Source organism: Eurosta solidaginis, chromosome 3, assembly GCF_040869045.1.
Source record: "Eurosta solidaginis isolate ZX-2024a chromosome 3, ASM4086904v1, whole genome shotgun sequence".
In the NCBI taxonomy this organism is placed as follows: Eukaryota; Metazoa; Arthropoda; class Insecta; order Diptera; family Tephritidae; genus Eurosta; species Eurosta solidaginis.
Window position 1 is genome coordinate 79,658,330 of NC_090321.1, and position 27,709 is coordinate 79,686,038.

At 36.0% G+C, this 27,709-nt stretch overlaps 1 protein-coding gene across 18 annotated transcripts in view; it reads left to right on the forward strand.

Moving 5' to 3' along the window:
* Window positions 1-27,709, forward strand: part of ZnT77C (Zinc transporter 77C) — a 116,041-nt gene that overhangs the window by 52,156 nt on the left and 36,176 nt on the right. For 16 of the 18 annotated variants that reach the window (XM_067772543.1, XM_067772545.1, XM_067772546.1 and 13 more), the window contains exon 3: window positions 13,035-13,358. In XM_067772543.1, coding sequence (XP_067628644.1) covers window positions 13,170-13,358 — 189 coding nt within the window. In that variant the 5' untranslated portion in view covers window positions 13,035-13,169. Of the gene's footprint in view, window positions 1-5,859; window positions 6,000-13,034; window positions 13,359-27,709 lie in introns of those variants that run through there. The other 2 variants (XM_067772557.1, XM_067772561.1) reach the window with 2 other exon arrangements.

The following is a 27,709-nucleotide window of genomic DNA, read 5'->3' on the forward strand; positions in this document are numbered from 1 at the left end:
ATTTTTTTAGAAAAAAAAAACGGATCAAAAGCGGTTTAGTAAAAATTAATTAAAAATAATAAAAACTAAAAATTTTAAGGAAATCTAATTGTTCTGTTGAGAAAAATTCCGGATACCGCGGAAGAATTGGTTAATCAATTGAATCAACTCAGGTTAGAATATGGGTCTTCCCAGCATGGAAATCCCCCACAACAAGAAACCCCCTCTACCTCTGACTCCCCATTAGTAGAGACAATCGTTAAAGAAGTTATGGAGAGAATTAAAACTCCACCAATAAATGATTTTCATCAACCCGACCATAACGTGACAGTGAACGTAAATAACATTAATGAATTAGACAAAATACCAGATATGGTCAAATGCCTACGCGAGTTCTTGGGACGTCCAGGAGAATTTAACTCCTGGCGGAAAAGCGTCGACAGAATATTTAAGGTTTACGAAGGATTGAGGGATACATCAAAGTACTTTTCTATACTCCATACAGTTAGGCACAAAATTGTCGGCGACGCCGACACTGCGCTAGAATCGGATAGCACACCGCTCGATTGGGCACAAATTAGGAAATGCCTTATGATGCATTATTCAGATAAAAGAGACATTGGTACTCTCGAGTACCAAATGACAACTCTGACCCAAAGAAACGACGACATCCCGACGTTTTACCAAAAAGTTTACCAACATCTGTCCCTTATCCTAGACAAGATATCCTGCCTAGACTTAGGAGAGGAATCAATTAGAACCATGACAAATTCGTACAGGGATAAAGCCCTCGATACCTTCCTTCGCGGACTTAACGGAGACCTTCCTCGTCTCCTTAGCATCCGCGAACCAACCACACTATCACAGGCATTACACCTGTGTCAGAATCTTGACAATATGGCATTTCGTATGAATCATGCAGATAGCATGAACAAAACATTCAACTACGCACCATCCCGACCTCCTCGACAAAACGCAAATTATAATAACTATAGACCATTTTATCCCGAACTGACATATTCTACGACGCCTAGAACTAATTTTATACCAAGAACGCAAACATTTAATCAACAATCGAATAGATATCAACCACAAACGTATCGTCAACAACAACCATTTACGTCACCTAATAACTACAATTACCCTCAAAACAACCAAGGATTCCGTATGAATCAATTCGGTTATAACAATCAAGCGAACCATCCTAATACGAATAGGCCTAATTTACCCCCTAAACCACCTGTCCCTATGGACGTAGATCATTTTATCCACTGAAGGCAGGTAATTTACCAAAACAGGCCAAATAACAATAAAAATAATTACGCACAGAAGCGTCCCCTCTCATCTCAACATATGCATCAACCCAATAAGATTCAAAGGAACTTCCATGTTGATACGGGATCAGCGAATCCAAATGAGCAACAAGTATATGAAGATCCTGACCACATATACGGGGGGAACACAAACCCCAATAGCTATGGAACGTCGAACCAATTTCCAAAATCATATGATAATGTAATGAGACAAAATGGAATGGAGAATTGCGAACAGGAATGCTACAACCTCGACACCATTCATTTTTTAGATTAACCCCGGCTTCATTTCCTTATTACGAATTCGTATCTAGAAGTGGAGACGCACTAGACTTTTTGATAGACACCGGGTCTAACAAAAATTATATACAATCTACAAGAATTAGGAACCCAATTCCAAACGAAGTCCCTTTTAAGGTAAAGTCGGTAGCTGGTGATATCGAAATTACACACCACACATTCGTAGACATTCTAGGACCAGAGGTAGGAAAAATAAAATTCTTTATACTTCCGTAATTAAAATCATTTCACGGGATTATCGGTAATGACACATTAAAACAATTAAAAGCCACCATCCATACCGATAAAAATATTATGACCATACTTACGAATACAATCATACCTCTAAAACAACGAATATCCGAAGAAGTTAATAACGCGGTAATAAGGGTTCCCCATCTTTCTGAAGAACGAAGAGATAAGATCAAGGACGTAATAGCAAAATGCCCAAATTTATTTTCGGACCCAGACGAAAAACTGACGTATACTACGCTGGTCAAAGGCGAAATTAGAACAACGACAGACACCCCGGTCTACTCCAAACCGTACCCATACCCAATGGCTCTGAAAGAAGAAATAGAACGTCAAGTCGAAGAACTTCTTGCTAATGGAATAATAAGGAGATCTAAATCTCCTTACAACTCCCCGGTCTGGATAGTCAATAAGAAAACCGACGGTTCAGGCGAAAAAAAATATCGAATGGTCATCGACTACCGGAAACTTAACTCCGTAACAATCCCAGACAAATATCCAATACCCGAAATTAACGAGGTCCTGGCCAACCTCGGAAAAAATAAAATATTTACCGTTATAGATCTTAAGAGCGGTTTCCATCAAATACCCCTTCGTGAATCTGACATAGAGAAAACGGAATTTTCCGTGAATAACGGAAAATACGAATTTCTCCGATTACCTTTCGGGCTTAAAAATGCCCCTTCTACGTTCCAACGAGCATTAGATGACATACTTCGCCAGCACATCGGAATTAGATGCTACGTCTATATTGATGACGTTATAATATTCGGTAAAACCGAAGAGGAACACCTAAGGAATATTAAATTAGTATTTAAAACATTAGAAGAAGCGAACATGAAGATACTAGATAAATTCGAGTTCGCAAAACAGGAAGTCGAATTCCTAGGATACTTCGTCACTCCCGATGGCATAAAAACCAATCCCAAGAAGGTAGAGGCCGTAGCACAGTTCCCAGTGCCAAAGAACCTGAAGGAACTAAGATCATTTCTAGGTATGTCAGGCTACTACCGTCGTTTTATTAGGGACTACTCCAAATTAGCCAAACCCTTAACTGCACTCCTTCGAGGAGAAGCCGGGAATGTTTCAAAAAATCAATCTAGGAAGATCGAAATAAAACTCGACAAAGAAGCTTTAAATGCATTTAACAAATTAAAAACTTCACTAATATCAAGGGATATTGTCCTCGCTCACCCGAACTTTGAGAAAGATTTCGAATTGACCACTGACGCTTCCCATTTTGCAATAGGAGCCGTCCTTTCATAAGACGGAAAGCCCATCACCTATATTTCAAGAACCTTGAGCAAGACAGAAGAGAACTATGCCGTCAATGAAAAGGAGATGCTCGCCATAATCTGGTCTCTTAATTATTTGCGCAGTTATCTGTACGGCTCTAAGAAAGTTAAGATAGTGACCGACCACCAACCTCTTACGTATGCCCTGAGCCACAAAAATACAAACAGTAAGATGAAAAGATGGAAAGCCATCTTGGAAGAACATAACTATGAGCTTATCTACAAGCCCGGTAAATCGAATGTAGTCGCAGACGCGCTATCAAGAATACCCGCCCAAATAAATTCGCTTACACCCACTACCCATAGTGATAAGAGTTCAGGACACAACCTAATACCCTGCACGGAGGTGCCGATTAACGTGTTCAAAAACCAAATTTTTCTCGAGCATTCAGAAACGCCATCTTACGAATTCAAAATAATCTTCCCAACTGTACACCGGCATACAGTTAACGAACCATTTTTCGACGAGCAAAAGATTATACATTTCTTCAAAAGATACCTAAACCCATCCGTAATCAACGGAATCCACACCGACGAGAGGACTATGGGTATAATACAAAACGTCTATCCACAACACTTTAGCAGCTATAAATGCAGGTACACCCAGAAGTTGGTGGAAGACATAACTAACGAACAAGAGCAGGAAAATATTATTTTGAAAGAACATCTAAGAGCACATAGGAACGCGACCGAAAATAAAATACAGATCATAGAGAAGAGTTATTTTCCCGGGATGATGAACAAAATCAAGCGACTGATAACAAACTGCACGGTATGTAAAGAAAGCAAGTATGAAAGGCACCCTAACAACCCAAAAATAGCAGCAACCCCATTTCCAACCTTCCCAGGACACACAGTCCATATAGACATCTTTCTAACCGAATGGAAGAGAGTTCTGACTGCACTAGATAAGTTCTCCAAATATGCAGTAACAAGAATGCTAAATAGTAGGGCCATCGAGGATGTAAGGAGACCCTTAAGGGATATAATATTTTCCTTCGGCGTCCCGATGATAATAGTGATCGATAATGAACCATCGTTAAATTCCATTTCAATGAAGTTTATGATGAAAGACGAATTAGGCATCGAAGTTTATACTATTCCCCCATATAAAAGTCATATTTGTAAAAAAAAATAGGAGGTTAGGAACAAAACCAAGCAAATTATATAGCAGGGAAGTAGTTAAAGAAGACGGGAACAGCACGGTAGTGACCGAGAGAGGACAAATCGTCCATAAAAGTAGGATACGGAATTAACTACTACAATAAAATTTTCCTTTTCCAGAATCTTTTTACCACTATGCCTCGCAGAAGTACAGATATTTGACTATTTGAACTCCCAATAATTCACAATAGAAAAAGGAACGGCTAGACTACAGACAGGACAATTTAGGATAATACACGAAATAAACATCGACAAATATACAGAAATTCTGGAACATATAGAAACAACGACAAAAGCAGAAAAATTCTACAGAAATCCGAATTACCCTTTTATATCCCTCCTAATATCCCAAGTGAAGGCCCATATTAATAATCTAAGGATAGAAAAAAGATCAAAAAGGTCACTCAATTTTTTGGGCAGTGTATGGAAATGGATTGCGGGAAGTCCAGACCATGAGGACCATGAAATAGTTCTGAACAAAGTAAATAACGTTTTAGAAAACAACAACAATCAAGTCCTCATTAACAAACTTACAGTAGAAAAAGTTAATAAAATCACAAATATTACAAACCATATTATGAAGCACATGCAAAACGACAAGAGTAAAGAAATAGAGGCATTTTTAGAATTAAAATACAAGTTAGAAATTATGAAAGAGGAAGTCGTGAACATCGCTGACGCGATACATTGGGCAAAGGCCAATATAGTAAATTCATATATTTTGTCGACCGAAGAAATTGATATTGCTAAAAAAATCTTTGATAAGAATAATATCCCATTCGTAAATTTAGACGAAGCGCTAGAATTTTCCGAAATTAAAATAGCGACCAATGGCAAGACAATCATCTATATTATAAGTTTACCAACAACAGAGAATCAAATTTGCCAAACTATCGATATCAGAGCAGTAAAGAAAGACAATAAAATTAACAAAATAAATTTCAATTCAATCCTTAGCTGCGAAAAAACTATGTATGGAATAAAAAGAAATTGTAAACAATATAACGCACTACAAATATGCTCGAAAGACGATTTGCTAGATTTAAGTAATGATTATTGTATTAGTAATCTTTTAACGAGCCGTTTGCCAAACTGCACCGTCACAAACAGTCAGCAGATTCCAGACTTTGAGGAGCTGTCACCTGGAGTTATATTCCTAAACGACTTCAGGGGCTATGTCCTAATAAACGAAGATTCTACAACTCTAAACGGAACCTTTGTCATTCACTTTAATAACGCTACAATCCAAATTAACGGGAAGAAATTTTTCAATGCGGAAAAATCAACAAACAAACCCCTACCTGCGATACTCCAACCAATATCACTATCAAACAGAAACGAAGAAATACTTTCTCTAGAAATGTTAAAACAGCTAAACATCAACAATACAAAAGAGATTAGCCTCACAGAATCAGTGAACAGTAAGCGGTAAATGGAAACCAAATTAAAATAAACAAACTCACCTGTGGGAAGCGCGTGATCAGCAGTTTTCACTTTCATCGCGGTAAGGCAAACGTAGGTTAGATTGTAAGCATTATTATTGTGTAAAGTCAGACATAAGTTTGCATTCAATAAAGGAGCACGTCTCCCGTGTAAAAAATATATTTTTTTAGAATTTCCAATTTGTAAAAGTTTAACTTGCATAACATCGAAACATCCCTTCAGGCAGGAGAACTGATACGTGATGTACCACAATAAAAGAAGGCTTTTGCACAAGGTTGAGTTTGGTTTAATTTTATAACTATTTTGTGATTATGGAAGAAATATTTTAGTGTATTTTTACCATCTTATTGCGATGAATTAAAGACTTTTTTAGGATAAATTAGGAACTTAACTTCTATTTTAGCCATATACAAAAAAAAATTAAGAACAAAGTAAAGCATATGACAATAAAACCAGGCAGGTGATCTCAGTAGACCACAACAAACAAGTAAGGAAGTCTAAGTTCAGGTGAAACCGAACATTATATACCCAGCTGTGCACTTGAAATGCTGTTGTTGTTTGTTTTGTGTGCTTAATAGTGTTACAAGATTGCGCAATAATACATATGGTTCTATTGTGAACTAATTTTTCTTCGAGTTATGGCTCCCGAAACACAGAAAATAGCTTAGTCATAAAAGGGGCGGTGCCACGCCCATTTTTTTAAATTTGAAGTTTCTCCTATTTATTGTTATAAATCCACTTGGGAAATGAGATACCATTGATATAACGCTCTTTTTTGCAAAGATGTAGCTTATTTTATCCGTCCACGACCCTTTTAAAAATCTTTTATATAAAAGTGGGCGTGGTCCTTAACCGATTTCGTTAATTTTTTTTCAAAGCATTCCTTATAGTAAAGGCAACCTCTTTGCCGAATTTTGTTACGGGTTTAACGATTTTTGATTTATGATTAATATTATTTGTAAAATTGATTTTATAGCAAGTGGGCGGTGCCAGGCCCATTTTAAAAATACTTTCAGATTTTTATAACGAGTCTCAATATGAGTCCACACGTCAAATTTCAACATTCTAGGTATATTATTTACTAATAGCGTTTGCTTTTCTGAAATAAATTGGTGCCTAAGTAAACGGTAAAGCCTTAATAGAGTTACTCCTACCCCAGAAAATTTTCAACATTGATAGTGCATGCAAAGCACATAAATGGCTACCCCGTGTATTAGCTGATTTTCCAAACGCGCTGTCAATGATAATAAAAATTCATTAGAAATTATTTCAATTTTTTTCGCTAAAAAATTGTGAAGTTACGAAAATAAATTGTCACGATCAGCTGGTTTAGCAGAGTTACACTGCCACACCGCCATTTTATGCAGGGTAAAAGTGTAAAGCTTTTGCGTTGCGAGCGGGCAACAATTTTCACAAAAGAACGAAATACCCCGTAAAGGCGTTATATTTACAACCATTGCGCGGCGTACAAAAAGCGTAACATTTTTGCCAGAAAAGAAAACGCTATAAATAATCAGATTTTTGTGTTTTCCAAAATGTTATATATATAAAAAGTGGGCGTGGTTATCATCCGATTTCGCTCATTTTCAATACCAATATATTCGTGTACCAAATTTAGTGAAGATATCTCAATATTTGCTGGAGTTATCGTATTAACGGACAGACGGACGGACGGACATAGCTCAATCAAACTTTTTCGATACTGATAATTTTGATATATGGAAGTCTATATCTATCTCGATTCCCTTATACCTGTACAACCAACCGTTATCCAATCAAAGTTATAACACCCTGTGTACAAGTACAGCTGGGTATAAAAAAGGGAAGGGATAATTTGTACTCTTTTGTAACTTTTTTAGTACTTTAGCAATGTAATATGCGGAAAAGGTCAAACTCGATATACCTCACGTATTGAAAATGGGAACATGACAGAAAAATGAGGAGAAAAAGAGGCAATAGGAAGTGGGTGAGTGAGAGTAAAAGTAATAATAAGGGTAATGTTTTGAGAAAAATGAGTAAAAAGAGGTTTACAGAAAGGGAAGAATAATATAAGGATAAGATTAAGAGTAAGAGGAAAACAGGAAGATTTACGGAAGAATAAAATGCAGTTGAATGGGCCGATTAAGGTAAACTAGAAAATGGAGAGTAGAGAGGAAATAAGAGAGGATGAAAAGGGTTAGCCAGAGGAGAGGCAGGTAGATAGATAGAGACAGTCGGAAACATATGCGTCGGGTTTGATCATACGGGTATTTCATGTTTGTCTAAATGTTCCCAGGGTCAGCCAGAGGGCCACATATTTCTTTTTTGCCATCAATGAATTTTCTATAAGCTCAGATTTTTGGAAGCGTCGTTGCTGTGAAACCTTTGCCGCTTTATATTTGTATGCCAGCCACCATTTTCTGCTAAATGTACCTACATCCGAACACTTCGTTTTCATAGATAAATGTTGGGTCTCGGGACCGTGTACCGCCGATCCCTGGCTTTCGTGTTACCAGATACTCTTCCACGATTCAATGACATTGTATCAGGTCGTCAACCATCTCATTGAGGTTAAAAGTCTGTTTCCATGTTCCTTACTTCTGGACATTTGGATACTCTGAAGATCCAGCTATTCAGTTGCGTTGACTAAAACTTTTCCATTTCAGCTCAGAAAAAGAAATCCTCCGACAAGAAAAATACAGACCGCAAGCGCTGTTTTCCCTCGCGTTACTTCACATTACAGAAAGGAATTAGTTTAGTATTTTTCTTATGATACTGAAAAAATCAATGCTGCAGATAAGTCAAGAAGCAACACTTAGAATTATGAGGGCGAGCCATGGCTCAACTATATGGTTGGCTCATCTCGTCAGCTGATTTTTGTTTCTTCATTTCACTGGAGTAGGGATTGCCAAAAGGAGATGGCAAACGCAAGAGGCAACCAAAAAATTGACACAAAACACAACACAAAAGAATTGCAAAGTTTAATGCTTTCATTCCATTCCATTGCCTTACCACCAACACGTAGATTTTGACAATCAAAGGTATGTTGTTGCTCTAGAGATGAGCCAACCATAGGTTGAACCGTGGGACGAGCTTTGTCAAATGTGACTCCATTTCGTAATAATGAATATAAAGAAATAATACCTGGCTGTTTTTATTGAGTCATAAGTAAAGAATTAATTCATAAATCATTCAAATGTCATTGTCTGGATAAATAATTTACTACCTCTCTAGTATTTGCAACATTGTAAAAGTGAGAATCGAAATGTCGCTGATTTTAAGCCGGAAGCACATTTTAAATTTTTTACTCCATACGTCGTGATATGCTTATGTCATGATATTTATGAAGTGTCGAAATTGTATTACAGTAAGGCAAACCATTGACATTTTATTTTTTATTAGAAGGATTTTTTTAAGAGGACCTATATTCCCACTTTAAAAATTTAGTTTCGCCCACATTTATTCAACTATTTTTTATTGTTTTGCTCTTATTTTTTTTATTATTCATGTGTTTACATTAAATATTTACTAATTGAATAATGCATTAGCTATTGATAACTTATTGCAAGTTTTATATTTATAATTTTGGAATCAATTAGAAAATTTCCATAAAATAATTGTTATGGAAATAGATCTGTTAGAAGCGCATAATAAGGAAACTTGTGTTGAACTGGTTGGGTATCGATTATACTGCTTTCTTGTTTCGATGAGAACTATCGATTAATATTGTGACGAATATTAGTGACACTAAGTGATACTCACATCACTAGTTTGATACTAAGTAAATGAAGCCACAACAACATTAAAGCAAGCAGTCACTTGTATCTACATAAACGAAACAATCATTATGTCTACACATATGTACGTACATGCAGCGGAGAGAGGCGCACAAACACATGCATACATCTGAGATACTCCCGAAAGTATGCAATCATTTGTGCAAGTATCACTCACATATACACGCGCATGGGCTTTGCGAGAAGCTACAAAATCGTGCATCTGTAGTTATAGCTGAGAAATTTATAGCTGATAACTAACTAGTAAATTCTGGAAATAGAAGCGCCTAGAAATATGTCAACGAGGAAACCAAACAGTATAAAAGGCAGCAACAGTTGAGCCACGATAATCAGTTTGATTTAAGGAAGCTATCAGTTGCGAAGTATAAGTGAAGTACTTTAATAAAGGCAATTTTGCATTATTGAATAGTGGAGTTATTTATTCAACAGTTTAGTGATTCGAACGTTAGTAGAAGGTTGCAAATAAGAGGATTTGCACTAAATTCGTTACAATATCTATGGTTATGTCACAAAACGTTTGGTAAAAAAGTTAAAATGATCTCGTGCAGGACGCTATTTTTTCCGAGTGAATATCTACTGAGAAGTTCAAACAAAAAGAAGTAGTAGTAGTAATGAGAGCTCAGGAAACCCATAAGAGCACTGCCACCGCTCTACAAATGGAAAATTCATACTATACGATGTAATATAGTAAGACAATAGCTAGAAGCTTATTACTTATAGCATCGGTACCAAGTTCTGGCATAAAAGGGTCAACCAGATCACTGACCCTGTAAACCCCATGAAGGCTGCTCCTTTACAGATTTTTAATATCGCATTGTTTGGCTAAGTCTGGCATGCATAATATCTCTCCGTTGTAAGGATCTGGCGACGGTCACAACAGGAATTAGCGTTTTAAACCACAGTTCCTATTAACTATTTTTTTTACACGAATAGTGGGTTTGGTAAATCTTTGCTATACTTCTTTCGATGTTGACTTTTCAGCTAAGCTTACTGGGAAGTTAGACCCCATGGCAGTTCAAACTGAGGTATTTTATCTTCGGTTTCTATTTAGTCCTCTATGACAGCGCCAATCGAACAGCTCGCCCGAATCCAAGATAGTTTGTATTAGGTGTAATAATGTCAATAGAACTAGCGTTAATTGACATTAATTCGCTTTTGAAGGAGAACTAATGTCAGTGACATTAAATCTAAATCCGAAAGAGAATTAATGTCAGAATAATGTTGGAATCAACGGCATTGACGTTAATTCTCTTTGCAAAAGCGCAAAGTTGCACAAATTTTGATTTTAAAATCGTGCGATTTTTAATTTTAAATTTTCTATTCATATTTTCTTAATTTTTGGAAATTAATATGAAACGAAAATTTTGAATCAAAAACCGCGCGATCTCTTATTCCAATATTTCGCCTCCCGCGCTTGCCATGGAGATTAAAGCGAATAAAAACAAGCAAGGATGTCTAAGTTCAGGTGTAACTGAACATTGTATACTCAGCGTGAGTTTCAATTGTACTGTTCATTTCAGATAAATAACTTTTTAAATTTTTGTTACAATTTATTTATTTTTTTTTAGGCTGTAGAAATGCTGTGTACAGCTTGATCAGAATAGGGGCGTGGCAACGCAACGCCCATTAAAAAAATGTCTCCAAATTTCATCTTACAATAAAACTTGGTAAATGAAATATCACTGATACAAAACAATTTTTCGCTAAGATATACATAGCTTATTAATCTAGTCTACGACCCTTATAAACACCCTTTGTATATAAGAAAAATATGTTCATCCAATCTTATTATGATCCGTTAATTTTTCTTCCCGAAACTTAGAAAATTGCTTGGCCAAAAGAGGGGAGGTACCACGGCCATTTTCACAAATTTAAATTTTTTGCATTTTCTTGTTACAATGTCACTTGGGAATTGTGACAACATTGATATAAAGCTCTTTTTTGAAAAGATATAGCTTATTTTATTCACCCTCGAATTTTTCTTCGAAGCATTCCTTGTAATAAAGGCAACGAATTTTGTTATGATAGGTTAAATGGTTTATGATTTATGATTAAAATTTTTTGTAAAATTGATTTTATCACAAGTAGCCACAGCCCATTTCAAAAAGTGGGCGGTGTTACGCCCATTTTCAAAAAGTTTTTTAAATTTTTATCAATAGTCTCAATATCAGTCCAACCATCAAATTTCAACATTATATGTGTATTATTTACTTAATCAGGTTTTTGTGTTTTCCAAAGTGCTATATATGTGAAAAGTGGGCGAGGCTATCATCCGATTTCGCTCATTTTAAATACGAATGGGAGATGAGGAACCAAGGAACCCATATACCAAATTTCACTAAGATATTTCAATATTTACTCTAGTTATCGTGTGCACAGCCATACAGAAGTACGGACGGACGGGCGGATATGGCTAGGTCAATTCATTTTTTCATCCTGAGCATTTTGATCGCAATCTTACCAAAGTTAATATACTCTGTGTGCAAAGCAGCTATGAAAAAAATGTTTATGCCAAATTTTGTTAGGATTGTGTTCGACTTATGGCATTAAAAGTATTTTGGAAAGATTAAAAAAAGTGACGGGTCACGCCCATTTTCAAAATTTGTTGGAATTTATATTTCGCGTTAAAAAATTAACCCACCTACCAAATTTCATTAGCTTAGTGGTATTCGTTTTTGAATTACATATATATTTTTTTCCATTTTTCTAAATTTTCGATATTCGATAATTTTGATATTTTCATTTTGAATACCAATATATTCTGGGTCCAAATAAACCCGAATACCGAATTTGGTGAAGATATCTCAATATTTGCTCAAGTTATCGTGTTAACGGACGGAAATGGCTTAATCAAATTTTTTTTCGGAACTGATGGTTTTGATATATGGAAGTTTATAATTATCTCGTTTCCTTTATACTTGTACAACCAACCGTTATCCAATCAAAGTTAATTTACTCTGTCTGCAAAGCACGCTGAGTATAAAAATACATATTAGTTAGCCTACTCAAAGCCAGATTTGAACGATCTAACAACCGTATGTTCTTAGTTGTTTTCAGTAGAGCAGCAGTATTGTTAAGACTACCCTTTTTGTATAGCTTTTTTGTAGTTTCTTATACTTCTGATCTAAACTCCCGACCCAGTTTAAGTTTTTTTTAAATGCTGATGGGCGTAAATTATTTGTAAGATATTGTAAGAGATATTTAATGACAGTAGCCCAATTTATTCCAATTCGTTCTTTCGGGGTGTATGTACCGGGAAAGGCTGTTTAGATATCTGAACTTTTTTGCTTTGTTTCCCATTCCACAAACCCAGTTCATCGAGACCATACCTAAACCGTTCATTCAACTCACTTACCAAATGCAAACGACGATCAAGGCATTTGTAGTTGTAAAAGTTTTTAGACCATCAATGCTTACATTGATAATTTCCCATCTCGAATCCGGTGCAATTGCACGATAACTTACCTAATTCATGCCACACTTTAGGTGTTTGTAATATAGAAATTAAATAAATTATTATTTTATAATTTCAGCTAGTGCATGACATTCAGAGCGAATCGCCTCTTGTTGATGGAGCTCGGACTCAAGCATCAACTACATCCCAACAGTATTGTTGACCACAGAAAATAGTTCAAATTATCATCCGTCTGGAAAAAAAACTTGACAATATGCCATTTAAGGATTTATTTAACGGTTGTCAACCGATACAGTTATACATTGTATTGACAATGTCTGTCGCATATTTTATCATTCAATTGATTCTAAGTCACATAACACACGCGCTTACCTTGCTAATGGCATCATATCATATGTTATGCAATATTTTTGCGCTCACCGGCTGCATAGTAACAATTAAGGTAAGATTGTGAAGTTATCTTTGATACAATATTTATTTATGGATGGAATTACTTATTATAAATTTTGATATGATATTCATAGAAATTCTGAGATAACAACTTGGTTTAATAAACGAAGTATTTTTTTTAATATTCATTTAAGTTGTTAAATTACAAATCAGATCAAGATTATTGAGTGTAAATTTTTATTTTTTTTATTTATATTATATTTATGAATTTTTAGATCGGCTTAGAAGTTTTGCAATATGATACATGTCGCTTTCATTTGAAAGTAGTCGAAAAGCTTTCACGTCTCTCTCAAGTATCGATGAATGAATGATGTGAATAATAATATGTTAATACGTTGGACCGTCTGATCGATCTGTGGGTTTCCTTGAGACCGGTTATCAGCAGAGCGAATTGCCTTTTGAATAGGCAGGTCTACTAAAACAACTCTCCATTCAGTTGTGCAAACTGCCTCGACGTACGGTGACAGCGGAGTTGGTGGTGCAGTGTTGGGAAAAGGGTGAAGGTGTACACGCCGCAGGATGTGTTCTGTCTTCTATCCACAGGATATTGTTGTTGTAATCGCCGAAGGCTATTTCGGTTCTATCACTATCTGGCCTTGGTTGAGGACCTCGCAATTACCGTTCAGGACACACCGCATGATGTTTTGTGGGAACATTACAAACATGCAAGCCCGATTTTTAATTTTTTGCTTGTTTATATAAATTTTTTGTGTGCAAAATTCAAAGAAGATGAACAATGAAAATCGATTCTCTTACTGCCGTTAACAAATATTTCAGAACACGAAAACCAGGTAAAAATAACTGTAAGAATGTAAAATGTGTCCTCGGCAGACATTGTTCGGAGTGCACCAGCAGTCTGGGCTGTTATTATTCTTCGAGGGGATATATATTTGTGAAAACTGGGCACTCCAGTGTTCTTAGTTTCGTCGGTATCATTCCATGCGTCAGTTTTTGCAACTGTTGTGAACTTGGATGAATTTCTTTGTTGTTTGGATCTAAGCTGTATGAAAGCTGGGGGCTACCCACTATAAACTACATCTGGAAAAGTGATAAAGTGGTTGGGTGACCGCTGGGCTGACGCCACCAGGATATATTAACGCCAGTCTCGCAATGGTGATTGGAATGTTGACAAGGCACTGCTCAAAAGGTATCAATATATTTAGTATTAGTTGCATGGAGGAAGAGCAGGTGGAGTCATCTAGACACTTCATATATAACTACCCTGGAGGAATTATCGAGGGTCGATAAGAGCTGCATTAGTTACTGTTTCAGACGTTAGGTTAGCTGACAAACGAAGCTGAACTATAACGATAACGAATAAAATTTATTGATTTGGTATTTACTCTGAACATATCGGGTATATAATAATAATGAAATAAATATTGATAAGAAGATCTCATCTTACTTTTGAAAAATATTAATTCGAAATTGTGGAGTACTTTGTCGTTGAACGGATAATCATTTACACACTAGTTGGCGCCTAACTGCGAAGACCGCAATTAGCGTTCCTGCAGGAATTGGTCTTGGTCTTGAAACCTTCCGTCATTTGTCGTATTTTCTGGTTCTGGTATCGGAGAAATACTATTATCAAAAAATCATGTTCTATTAGTTTCCCGTCATACTTCGTGAAGCGAAGATCATTTAGATATAAGCCATCCACACTAACGATGTTCAAGATATGCAACTTCGTCTACGTAGCGTAAAACTTGCGAGCAGTAGCACAGGGAAGCTTTTCTCATCATACCTGTCTTGATTTATGGCTCCGTGGATGATCCTTAGAATATTCGAGAGCAAATCTTTCCGGAATATTTACGGCACTTCCTGTGATGTCAACGCCGTGCATCGAAGTTAATGATGACTTTTACACTGATTTGTACATAGCGCAATGAAACAAAAATCAAAAGGGTTAGATGCTGTTGCATATTTTGTATCACAAGTACGCCTGAAAAGTTTGGTGAATGTTATTGATGTTGACGGCCTTTTGCCGTATATAGATCCGGTACGTTCTGGTAACAAGCACCATTAAGGTACAAGCGAGAGCGAGTAGGCCTCCTCTATTTAAAAAAAACATGATTCGCTACGAATAGTGGAGGTTCGTTATTGGGTTGGAGAAGCTATTATTAACTGCGCTGGAAACCCCTTGAAAGGGCTTGCGCCCGATTTTTGAATTCAGAAGCTCATTTTGTAACCACTAACCAGTGGTTTTGTAACCAGGAACTAACGATTTTCCATCATCCCTTGTCAAATTTGGTTTCGAGACAAACCGGTTTTGGCGATGCGCCACCATCAGTGTCGTCAACAAATCAAAACGAATTAGGTATGTAGTACTTTTTAAGCCAACTTTAGCGTATTCGCTAGCCTTACAAATTACCTATAGATATTCACTTAATTTTTTATACAAACGCTACCGATACACAATATTCAAGAGCAATTATTCATGGATGACCAAATTGATTTTAATGCACATAAATGATCAACGATTAAAACAATTACGGGAAGCCTAGCTAATTTAAAAAAAAAGTAGGTGCAGTTGCTCCACTATGACAACAATGGACACGAGGAAAAATACTCATTAACGTTTCTAATAAAGGAAATTAATATGCAAATCAGAAAGACGTTAATACATGAAATAGCAAAATTTTAGATAAAAAGAACTTTTAAAAGAAAGTGCAAGTTTGTAAAGCACTTAAAGCTCGTTAACTGGGTTCATCGACGTAACAAAAATAATAAAACGAGACACAATGAGTAAAAAAATACATATCATACATATTAATATGCACATGTTTCCGTGAGACGCATGCAAACAAAGATTGATATCTTTTGAGAGCAAATGAACATTTGTCGATTGGTTGAGCGCAAAGCCAGAAATGATACGATAACCGCAGCACTGACACTATCGACCGAACACGCACCAATTTATGCCTCAACGACTGGTGATCATAATCACCGTTTAGATGCTTCCGATCGTATTACATAACATAAAAGATATTAGTAAGTTTGCATCAACATTAGGGATGTTGGAAATATAATTGTTTTCCAAAGATGCTCTGCGTCGGATAAAAATATTATTAAGTATGACTTATTTTGTTTTGTTGATTTTCCGACAGGGTGCATAAATGATGTATATTGTTTGTCCATATATTTTATTGTTGAATTGAAAATAGTTTTGACGTAAAGTGGTTCTTAGCGTATTTGTGATTTGCAAACTTTTCACTTTGTTTTTTGTATTATGACCTATTGTTGAGTTAACTATGTTCAAAGTCTCCGATAATGGTATTGATGGGTATAAATATTTTATGTCAAAAGATACCAATTTGCTGTTCTTTGCTAGTCTACGGTCTGAAGTTTCTCTATAAGTTCTGTTGTGTAGCTATTGCATGTTCGTTCCTTAGCTCCAGAGTATCTTTCAATATCGTTTTCGGCATAAACTAAACTACGGCATAAACTGTTGGAAATATAATTGTCTTCCAAAGATGCTCTGCGTCGGATAAAAATATCATTAAGTATGACTTATTTTGTTTTGTTGATTTTCCGACAGGGTGGAAAAATGATGTATATTGTTTGTCTATATATTTTATTGTTGAATTGAAAATAGTTTTGACGTAAAGTGGTTCTTAGCGTATTTGTGATTTGCATACTTTTGTGGTTGTATGACATGTCTATCAAATTAAAGGCACTAAAGAGTATTTTATGAGGGAGTGGGCCATAGTTCTATAGGTGGACGCCATTTAGGGATATCGCCATAAAGGTGGATCAGGGTGACTCTAGAATGTGTTTGTACAATACGGGTATCAAAAGAAAGGTGTTAATGAGTATTTTAAAGGGAGTGGGCCTTAGTTCTATAGGTGGACGCCTTTTCGAGGTATCGCAACTTAGACTTTGTTTGTACGATATGAGTATCAAATGAAAGGACGGTGACTCTAGAATATGCTTGTACGATATGGGTATCAAATGAAAGGTGTTAATGAGTGACTCTAGAATATGCTTGTACGATATGGGTATCAAATGAAAGGTGTTAATGAGTATGTTAAAAGGGCGTGGGGCTTAGTTCTATAGGTGGACGCCTTTTCGAGATATCGCCATAAAGGTGAACCAGGGGTGACTCTAGAATGTGTTTGTACGATATTGGTATCAAATTAAAGGTACTAATGAGATTTTTAAAAGGGAGTGGTGGTATATTATTATATTATATGTGAAGGCGTTTTCCAGATATCGACCAAAATGTGGACCAGGGTGACCCAGAACATCATCTGTTGGATACCGCTAATTTATTTATATATGTAATACCTGCCAAGATTTCAAGGGTTTTTTATTTCGCACTGCAGAACTTTTTCATTTTCTTCTACTTAATATGGTAGGTGTCACAACCATTTTACAAAGTTTTTTCTAAAGTTATATTTCGCGTCAATAAACCAATCCAATTACCATGTTTCATCCCTTTTTGCGTATTTGGTATAGAATTATGGCATTTTTTTCATTTTTCGTAATTTTCGATATCGAAAAAGTGGGCGTGGTCATAGTCGGATTTCGTTCGTTTTTTATACCAAGATAAAGTGAGTTCAGATAAGTACGTGAACTAAGTTCAGTTAAGATATGTCGATTTTTGCTCAAGTTATCGTGTTAAGGGCCATGCGGAAGGACAGACGGACGACTGTGTATAAAAACTGGGCGTAACTTCAACCGATTTCGCCCATTTTCACAACAGTTAGCGTCATAAAATCTATGCCCCTACCAAATTTCAAAAGGATTGGTTGATTTTTGTTCGACTTATGGCATTAAAAGTATCCTAGACAAATTAAATGAAAAAGGGCGGAGCCACGCGCATTTTGAAATTTTCTTTTATTTTTGTATTTTGTTGCACCATATCATTACTGGAGTTGAATGTTGACATAATTTACTTATATACTGTAAATATATTAAATTTTTTGTTAAAATTTTACTTTAAAAATTTTTTTTTTTAAAAGTGGGCGTGGTCCTACTCCGATTCTGCTAATTTTTATTAAGCGCACATATAGTAATAGGTGTAACGTTCCTGCCAAATTTCATCATGATATCTTCAACGATTGCCAAATTACAGCTTGCAAAAATTTTAAATTGCCTTCTTTTAAAAGTGGGCGGTGCCACGCCCATTGTCCAAAATTTTACTAATTTTCTATTCTGCGTCATAAGTTCAACCCACCTACCAAGTCTCATCGCTTTATCTGTCTTTGGTATTGAATTATCGCACTTTTTCGGTTTTTCGAAATTTTCGATATCAAAAAAGTGGGCGTGGTTATAGTCCGATATCGTTCATTTTAAATAGCGATCTGAGATGAGTGCTCAGGAACCTACATACCAAATTTCATCAAGATACCTCAAAATTTACTCAAGTTATCTGGTTAACGGACGGACGGACGGACAAGGCTCAATCAAATTTTTTTTCGATCCTGATGATTTTGATATATGGAAGTCTATATCTATCTCGATACCTTTATACCTGTACAACCAACCGTTATCCAATCAAACTTAATATACTCTGTGAGCTCTGCTCAACTGAGTATAAAAATGCAACGAATATATTAAATTCACACATGGCACATAGATTGGTCCAAATGAACCCTTCGGCTCCTCCACTGATTGCGCTACCAAAAATCCACAAGCCGGACACGCCAATGAGGCCCATCATTAATTTTAAATCGGCACCATGTTACAAACTGTCCAAATATTTAAAAACGATATTGAAAGATACTCTAAGGAACGAACATGCAATAGCTAACACAACAGAACTTATATAGAAACTTCAGACCGTAGAGCTAGCAAAGAACAGCAAATTGGTATCTTTTGACATAAAAGATTTATACCTATCAATACCATTATCGAAGACTTTGAACATAGTTAGCTCAACAATAGTTCATAATACAAAAAACAAAGTGAAAAGTATGCAAATCACAAATACGCTAAGAACCACTTTACGTCAAAACTATTTTCAATTCAACAATAAAATATATAGACAAACAAACGGGCTTGGAATGGGAAGCCCCACATCAGCCATTCTTATGGAAGTGTTCATGCAAAATCTGGAAGAAAAGTACATACAGGAGGTGAAGTCTAAATTAGGCGTGCCATTTTATGCAAGATACGTGGATGACATAATATGCGTTTTAACTACAAATAACGAAGAGCTTGTACTGGAGTACCTCAACAACCAACACGGAAATATAAAATTTACAATGGAAACCGAAAAAGACGGAGGAATCAACTATCTAGACCTCACGATAAATATTGATTAAGTTGGCAAAAGATTTAACTATGACATATATAGAAAGCCAACCGCCACCGACACAATAATACATAATACCTCAAATCACCCCCAAAGCATAAAAATGCAGCATTAAGGCATTTGGTACATAGACTTGAAAGAACACCTCTTACACAGGAGGCATATAAGAGAGAGCTTGAAATCATATATAACATTGCTGCAAACAACGGATATAAAAAGCACTAGTAGATAAGCTCAGAAGGACGCATGGTGAACCAATAAGAAATAATGAAAAGGAAAATAATAACACTTGGGCGACTATGACATATACTGGAAAAGCAACAAATAAATTGGCAAACTTCTTTAAAAAATACAACATTAATACAGCATTCAAAACAACTCAGAGGCGTTTAGCAGCCACGGCGTATACAAGCTTACCTGCGGATGCCAACATAGTTACATAGGACAAACAGGACGGCAAAGAAGAACGAGGGTCAGAGAGCACATTAGAGATTTTTTGTTCCCCAGCAAACATCAATAAAACAGTTAGGATCCTTCACGTGCAAGCAAAAGGACGACGTGTCAACGTACTCGAAAACATGGAAATCTACAAACAGAAAACATTCGACGGTAGAGTAATAAACGAACAGATAAACACAATTTCTGACACAATATTCGAGCCTTTAAAACTTGTTTACAAGAAACAAAGTAATCACACAACAAATAAACAGAAAACAATTAGCGCTCAAAAACAACAAACCGACAAAGAAGGTCAAACGACTAAAATCACAGATTTTTACCTGCCTCAGTCAGCCACACAAATCGGACAGTAAAACCCACCTCGGTTGTGAATGAGCACACATACCGCATACCTAAATATACACAAGCATCAATTTTGACAATACCTGTTCATGTACAGGTCAAACGCCAACAACAGATCAGAACGAAAATCAACACTGATGATGGCATAACGCCGAAACCGGTTTGTCTCGAAACCAAATTCGACAAGGGATGACGGAAAATCGTTCCAATATACATTATTAAGTATATCTGGATAAAGGATTTTTTGTCACAACAAAATAGGGCGTTAAAAGACTTTCTGAGTAAGGGGGCTTAAAGTTTGGCGAATTACTACCCCGGGCCAACATCGTACTCACAGCTATGGCGTCATCTACATAGTAAGAGGAATGCTACCTACCAATGGAGACGCGAGTCACTATTTAAAATAAAAACCTCAGTTATTTCAAAGCTGTTGAAAGTTCTTTCTTACAGATTAGTTTCACAGCGTGTCGTAGACCTTGTGCAGAATAGTAGCGAAGTACCTGAAACTGGAAATTATTAACAGATATGTTTGATGTGAGCTAATTTCACGCCCTGGAATATAAGTATTGAAAATTTTCTGCGGCCGTCAAGATAGATATTAGATTATACCTCTGATGATGCCAAGGAGCTTGGCGAAACGTAGGGTGATAGTGGATAAAATTACAAGTTTTTACTTGCACTAGCTATACTAGATGATTTGATTATGACATTCGATTAATGGAATGTTCGAATCATTAGAATGCTCTACTATTCAGTTTTCAGAACTCGATTACTTGAAATCGAGTAACCGTACATCGTCCATAAAAAATTTCTCCACGCGAATTAAAAGAAAAGCTCGGCCTGAATCTACTCGGAGGTATATCTCAGCAAGTTATTCTAAAGAAATTTTTTGCCCGATCAGACTTATATCGAAAGTCTGAAAATGTTTCAATCTGTGAGTATGTTATATCAAAAAGGCCACATTCCGCAATATCACTAAAATTATCGAGAAATATTTTGAATGTAATCATTGAACTTCCGTGAAATGACTCTGAAACAAAAGATAACACTACTCAACAAATTTTGATCAACTTTAGTCTCCAAGAATAAAATAGGCCTTTCCTAAAGTGAAATTTTCTCCTGATTTCGAATATGACTTCCATTTTCCTGTGGAAGATCTAGTTTCCGAGATATCGGCGAAAATATGGAAATTCCCGTTTTAGCAGAACACTACTTCATATAGGTACGGCAAAAATTTGTATTTTTCATTTTTTTCGTTTTAAACTGTTGAATTATGCATTATGCTAATTCCCATAAAAATTTCATGCCTTCACCTCCCTTAAGTATCTTGACCACTATGCCAAAAAACTTTCAAAAAATGTTGAAAAAAAACGAAATTTTTTACAAAATTTCAGATTTAACCTTTTAAAATCGGAAAAATTCTATTGACGAAAAACAGTTAGCCCTCCTATGTTGTAGGTAATTTAATTACGAAAATTTTACGCATACCAGTACAACAATCAGACGTGCCGTTGAGACTATAGCCCCGTTAACTTCCAAGCGTCTATCCTACAATTTTTTATAGAGACAATTTTTATTCAAACTACGTTTTTATTTTTTTATAACATTTTATTATTGGCATATGCTTGCACGTTAAACTGTATTTAATTGAGTAATATGAGTATAAATCAGCAATTCAGTAAAAAACAACAACGACAACAACATTAATTAAATACATACATATCTAAATATAAAAAAGTCAAATTGAGCGATTTTACCGTGGCGATAGTGAGGGACGTGGGTACTTTTAACTACTCGTTTATAATTTTCTGGGTTTGTCTCCCGTATTATTGTCCAGCAATAATCTCCCATCATTTCTTCATTTCAAAAACCTTGGTAATGCTTTTCAAAAATCATGAGGTCTTGGTGAAACCTTTCACCCTGTTTATCACTTTCAGCACCTAGGTTTGCGGGAAAATTATCCAAATGTGAATGCAAAACATGCATTTTGAGGGACATGTTGCATTTCATAGCACTGTAGTTTTTCAACAAGGCTTTGACCATCTCTCTATAGTTGGGATCTTTGTTGTTGCCAAGAAATCCACTAACGACTTGCTTAAAGCTGTCCCAAGCCGCTGCTTCTACTGATGATAAATGATTCGCAAAATTTTCGTCTTTCAGCAACTTTCTAATTTGCGGACCAACAAATATAAATTCTTTTAATTTGGCTTGAGTTATTTTAGGGAAAAATTTCGTTAGGTACTGGAAGGATTGCGCGTCCTTATTTAAAGCCTTTACAAAAATTTTCATTAACCCTAATTTGATGTGAAGTGCTGGCAAAATAACTCGTTCGGGATTTACTAAAGGCGGGTTTGCGATATTGAAGGCACCTGGTTCGTACTCAGCTCTTGGTGGCCAGTTTTCCTGAATATAATGGGTTTCTCTAGCACGGCTGTCCCAAAGATAGAGAAAACAGCAATATTTAGTGAAACATCCTTGAAGTCCGAGAATTATAGCTACAACCTGGGATGTATTTCATATACTATTTATTATAAATTGTACCACCGAAACTGCTTACCTTTAAGTCCGCACAAATTTTCCAATTAAATTGTTTATATTGAATGATCTCAAGTAGTATTCTCAGATTGTGCCACTGGTATTGACGGTAACGAATTTCCTTTATGGAGTAATACTGCTTTTAAACTATGCTTTGAACTGTCCATAAACAAGCGCCAATCATCCACTTTATTTTCTAATTTTAGTACTTCAAATAAAACTTGAACATCATTGCAGTAGCAAATATTTTCACTTTTAGTAAAAAAAAGAAGACAAAGTTTTGGGTCTATTTCGAAATTTGGAAGTACTTGTCGAAGGGCCCAGGCTACCCCATTGCGGCAAACGAGATCCTAGAACTTCGCTGTCAAATTTCGATAATTTCAAATCTCTGGCCATGTCATTAAGTTCGGCTTGTGAGACTCGATGTGGGATCTCTCCTTCTTGTTCACTGTCTGAATTATCTGCTTCCGAGTCACTTTCGCTTGAGGCTTCAAAACTTATAGGCGGCCTAAGTATGGGTAAGGTATGGTCATATAGTTTTGGTTTTTTAGCTGATGCCACATTTGGAAATCTTATTAATTTCCTCTTTTTTCTCGTTTTACCTTTAAGGTCTATCACGCAAAAATAGCACTGGTCGTGGTTAAATGGTTCAGTCCACATCATTGGAACACCAAACTTCATGTTATGACCTTTACCCGATACCCATCTCATTAAAGTTAATCTACATGAGGCGCAAATAAAATAAGGTGTCCCAGATTTATCGAGATTTTTTACACGGAAACCGAAATAATGAAAGTATGCATCTTTGAAAGAATTAGTTATTTTCCGAGCTGAGTTTCCAAAAATATAATGTCCGCAAATAAAGCAAAAATCATCCGGATTATTTTTACATTTAAAATCTGTTTTGCAACAAGCCATTTCGTAAACACATCTACCGATATAGTATGTATAAATTTGCACTACAATTTTCAAAACAAAATTTACAACAAAGAGTAGTGACAATTAAATACTTTATGTCTTTTTAAATTTATTAGACCCTAAGGTAGAGTGACCAAATAAAATGTCTCGCCAATTTTATCAAAGTAATACTAAAATTTTAAGATAGACGCTTGCAAGTTAACGGGGCTATAGTCTCAACGGCACGCCCGATTGTTGTACTGGTATGCTTAAAATTTTCGTAGTTAAATTACCTACAACATAGAAGGGCTAACTTTTTTTCGTCCATAGAATTTTTCCGATTTTAAAGTGGTTAAATCTGAAATTTTGTAAAAAATTTCTTTTTTTTCTCAAAATTTTTTCAACGTTTTTTGGCTAAACTACTGAAGATACTGAAAGGAGGTGAAGGCAAGAAATATTTATGAGAATTAGTATAATGTATAATTCAACAGTATAACACGAAAAAATGAAAACTACAAATGTTTGCCCTACCTATATGAAGTAGTGTTCTGCGAAAATGGGAATCTCGGAAACTAGATCTGCCACAGGAAAATGGAAGCCATATTCGGAATCAGGAGAAAATTTTACTTTAGAAAAGGCCTATTTTATTTTTGGATATTTTTTTGTCGAGTAGTGTAATAGAAACCTTTTACCAGCTATTAAAAGTGTCCTTCCCCGGGCCGTACTATACATATTTAGTTTCATGCCCTCTTGCGATTCATTAGGTGGATTTAAATTTATTCTAGTTTGCTGTTTAGAAGGTAATCGAAAGATGCGTTTAGATACCTTGGCCACCTTTAACTAGGACCAAGAAAAACAAAAATATCGGACAATTTTTTTTTTTGAGTTTCATACAACTTTTTCGAGAAATCGGTGTTCAAAGCTCTCATATCAGCAGATTGGCACTCACTCATCACATCTCAGTCCGTAGCGAACGTACTTTTCATCGTAGAAAGATCAGATGTTGCACGTTAGAAAAGTATGGACATCTTTTTTATTTCTTTAGCTATGGATATTCGCGATGAAAACAAAAAAAGCTCCCATTGAGAATCCCAATGGACAAAGTTTTCTATTTTTTGACATTCTTATGGAAATATTGAGCTGGATGTTTACTTACGTTTTTCCATGATGAAATTAATATTATTATTATTATTATTACATCATGCGTTTTTCAAATGGGAATGAGAAAGCTCAGAAAATTTTACTAGGAGACACCGATTTTTATACAAGCCATTGAAAGAATTTAATATCTGGTAAGCGATCAAAATAACCACGTTTCAACAAAGAAGACATATGTGGTTCATACGAGGTGTGTTCAGAAAATAACGGGAATTTTCGTTTTTCGAAAAAGTATTTATTTATTCATCCACATTAATGTTGTCGCCTTCAAACTAGTCCCCATTAGATATTATGCACTTGCGCCAGCGCTTCTTCCAATCCTCGAAACACTTCTCAAACTCGATCTGTGGGATAGCCTTCAGCTCTTTCAGCGATGCGCTTTTAACTTCATCTATGCTTGACGACGGCCCTTCAAGGTTCTCTTTATCTTTGGAAATAGCAAAAAGTCACACGGACCCATGTCTGGCGAATATGGTGGCAGGGGGAGCATCGTTACCGTATTGTTTTTGGACAAAAATTCACGAACAAGCAATGAAGTGTGAGCAGGTGCATTATCGTGGCGCAAAAGCCATGAAAAGCCGCACCTGTCGAGCCTTTTTCGGTCTTGGCGATCCAGAAAGCCTGCACTGTTTTACTCATTGCAGACTCACCGTATAGGCCTTTTTTAACATTCGCACACTTTGTTACACTTTATTTCATTCTTTGTGCAAAATTTGATACAAATTCTTTGATCCATTTTTTTTAACAAACGAAAATCGCCGACCTCATAAAAACACGTCTAACCTTAGCAGCTGTCACTGACAAAGTAAACAGTGAATTCAGCTGAAAATTTTATCATACTTCAGGGACATGTGTATCAACATTATAAAAAACAAGTAAGGAAGGCTAAGTTCGGGTGTAACCGAACATTACATACTCAGTTGAGAGCTGTGTAGACAAGGTAAGGAAAAATCACCATGTTGTAAAAAGAACCTAGGGTAACCCTGGAATGCGTTTGTATGACATTTGTATCAAATGGAAGGCATTAAAGAGTATTTTAAGAGGAAGTGGGCCATAGTTCTATAGATGGACGCCATTTAGGGATATCGCCATAAAGGTGGACCAGGGGTGACTCTAGAATTTGTTTGTACGATATGAGTATCAAATGAAAGGTGTTAATGAGTATTTTAAGGGGGCGTGGGTCTTAGTTCTATATGTAGACGCCTTTTCGAGATATCGCCATAAAGGTGGACCAGGAGTGACTCTAGAATTTGTTTGTACTATATGGGTATCAAATGAAAGGTGTTAATGAGTATTTTAAAAGGGAGCGGGCCTTAGTTCTATAGGTGGACGCCTTTTCGGAATATCGTTATAAAAGTGGACCAGGGTTGACTCTAGAATGCGTTTGTACAATATGGGTATCAAACGAAAGGTGTTAATAAGTGTTTTAAAAGGGAGTGGGCCTTAGTTCTATGGGTGGACGCCTTTTCGGGATATCGCCATAAACGTGGACCAGGGGTGACTCTAGAATTTGTTTGTACGATATGGGTATTAAATGAATGGTGTTAATGAATATTTTAAAAGTGAGTGGGCCTTAGTTCTATATGTGGACGCCTTTTCGAGATATCGCCATAAACGTGGACCAGGGGTGACTCTAGAATGTGTTTGTACGATATGGGTATCAAATTAAAGGTATTAATGAGGGTTTTAAAAGGGAGCGGCCCTTAGTTGTATATGTGAAGGCGTTTTCGAGATATCGACCAAAATGTGGACCAGGGTGATCCAGAACATCATCTGTCGGGTACCGCTAATTTATTTATATATGTAATACCACGAACAGTATTCCTTCCAAGATTCCAAGGGCTTTTGATTTCGCCCTGCAAAACTTTTTCATTTTCTTCTACTTAATATGGTAGGTGTCACACCCATTTTACCAAGTTTTTTTCTAAAGTTAAATTTTGCGTCAATAGACCAATCCAATTACCATGTTTCATCCCTTTTTTCGTATTTGGTATATAATTATGGCATTTTTTTCATTTTTCGTAATTTTCGATATCGAAAAAGTGGGCGTGGTCATAATCGGATTTCGGCCATTTTTTACACCAATACAAAGTGAGTTCAGATAAGTACGTGAACTGAGTTTAGTAAAGATATATCTATTTGTGCTCAAGTTATCGTGTTAACGGCCGAGCGGAAGGACAGACGGTCGACTGTGTATAAAAACTGGGCGTGGCTTCAACCGATTTCGCCCTTTTTCACAGAAAACAGTTATCGTCCCAGAATCTAAGCCCCTACCAAATTTCACAAGGATTGGTAAATTTATGTTCGACTTATGGCATTAAAAGTATCCTAGACAAATTAAATGAAAAAGGGTGGCGCCACGCCCATTTTGAAATTTTCTTTTATTTTTGTATTTTGTTGCAACATATCATTACTGGAATTGCATGTTGTCATAATTTACTTATATACTGTAAAGACATTAACTTTTCTTTTAAAATTTGAATTAAAAAAAAATTTTTTTTAAAAAGTGGTCGTTCTCCGATTTTGCTAATTTTTATTAAGCAGACATATAGCAATAAGAGTACCGTTCCTGCCAAATTTCATCATGATATCTTCAACGAATGCCAAATTACAGCTTGCAAAACTTCTAAATTACCTTCTTTTAAAAGTGGGCGGTGCCACGCCCATTGTCCAAAATTTTACTAGTTTTCAAC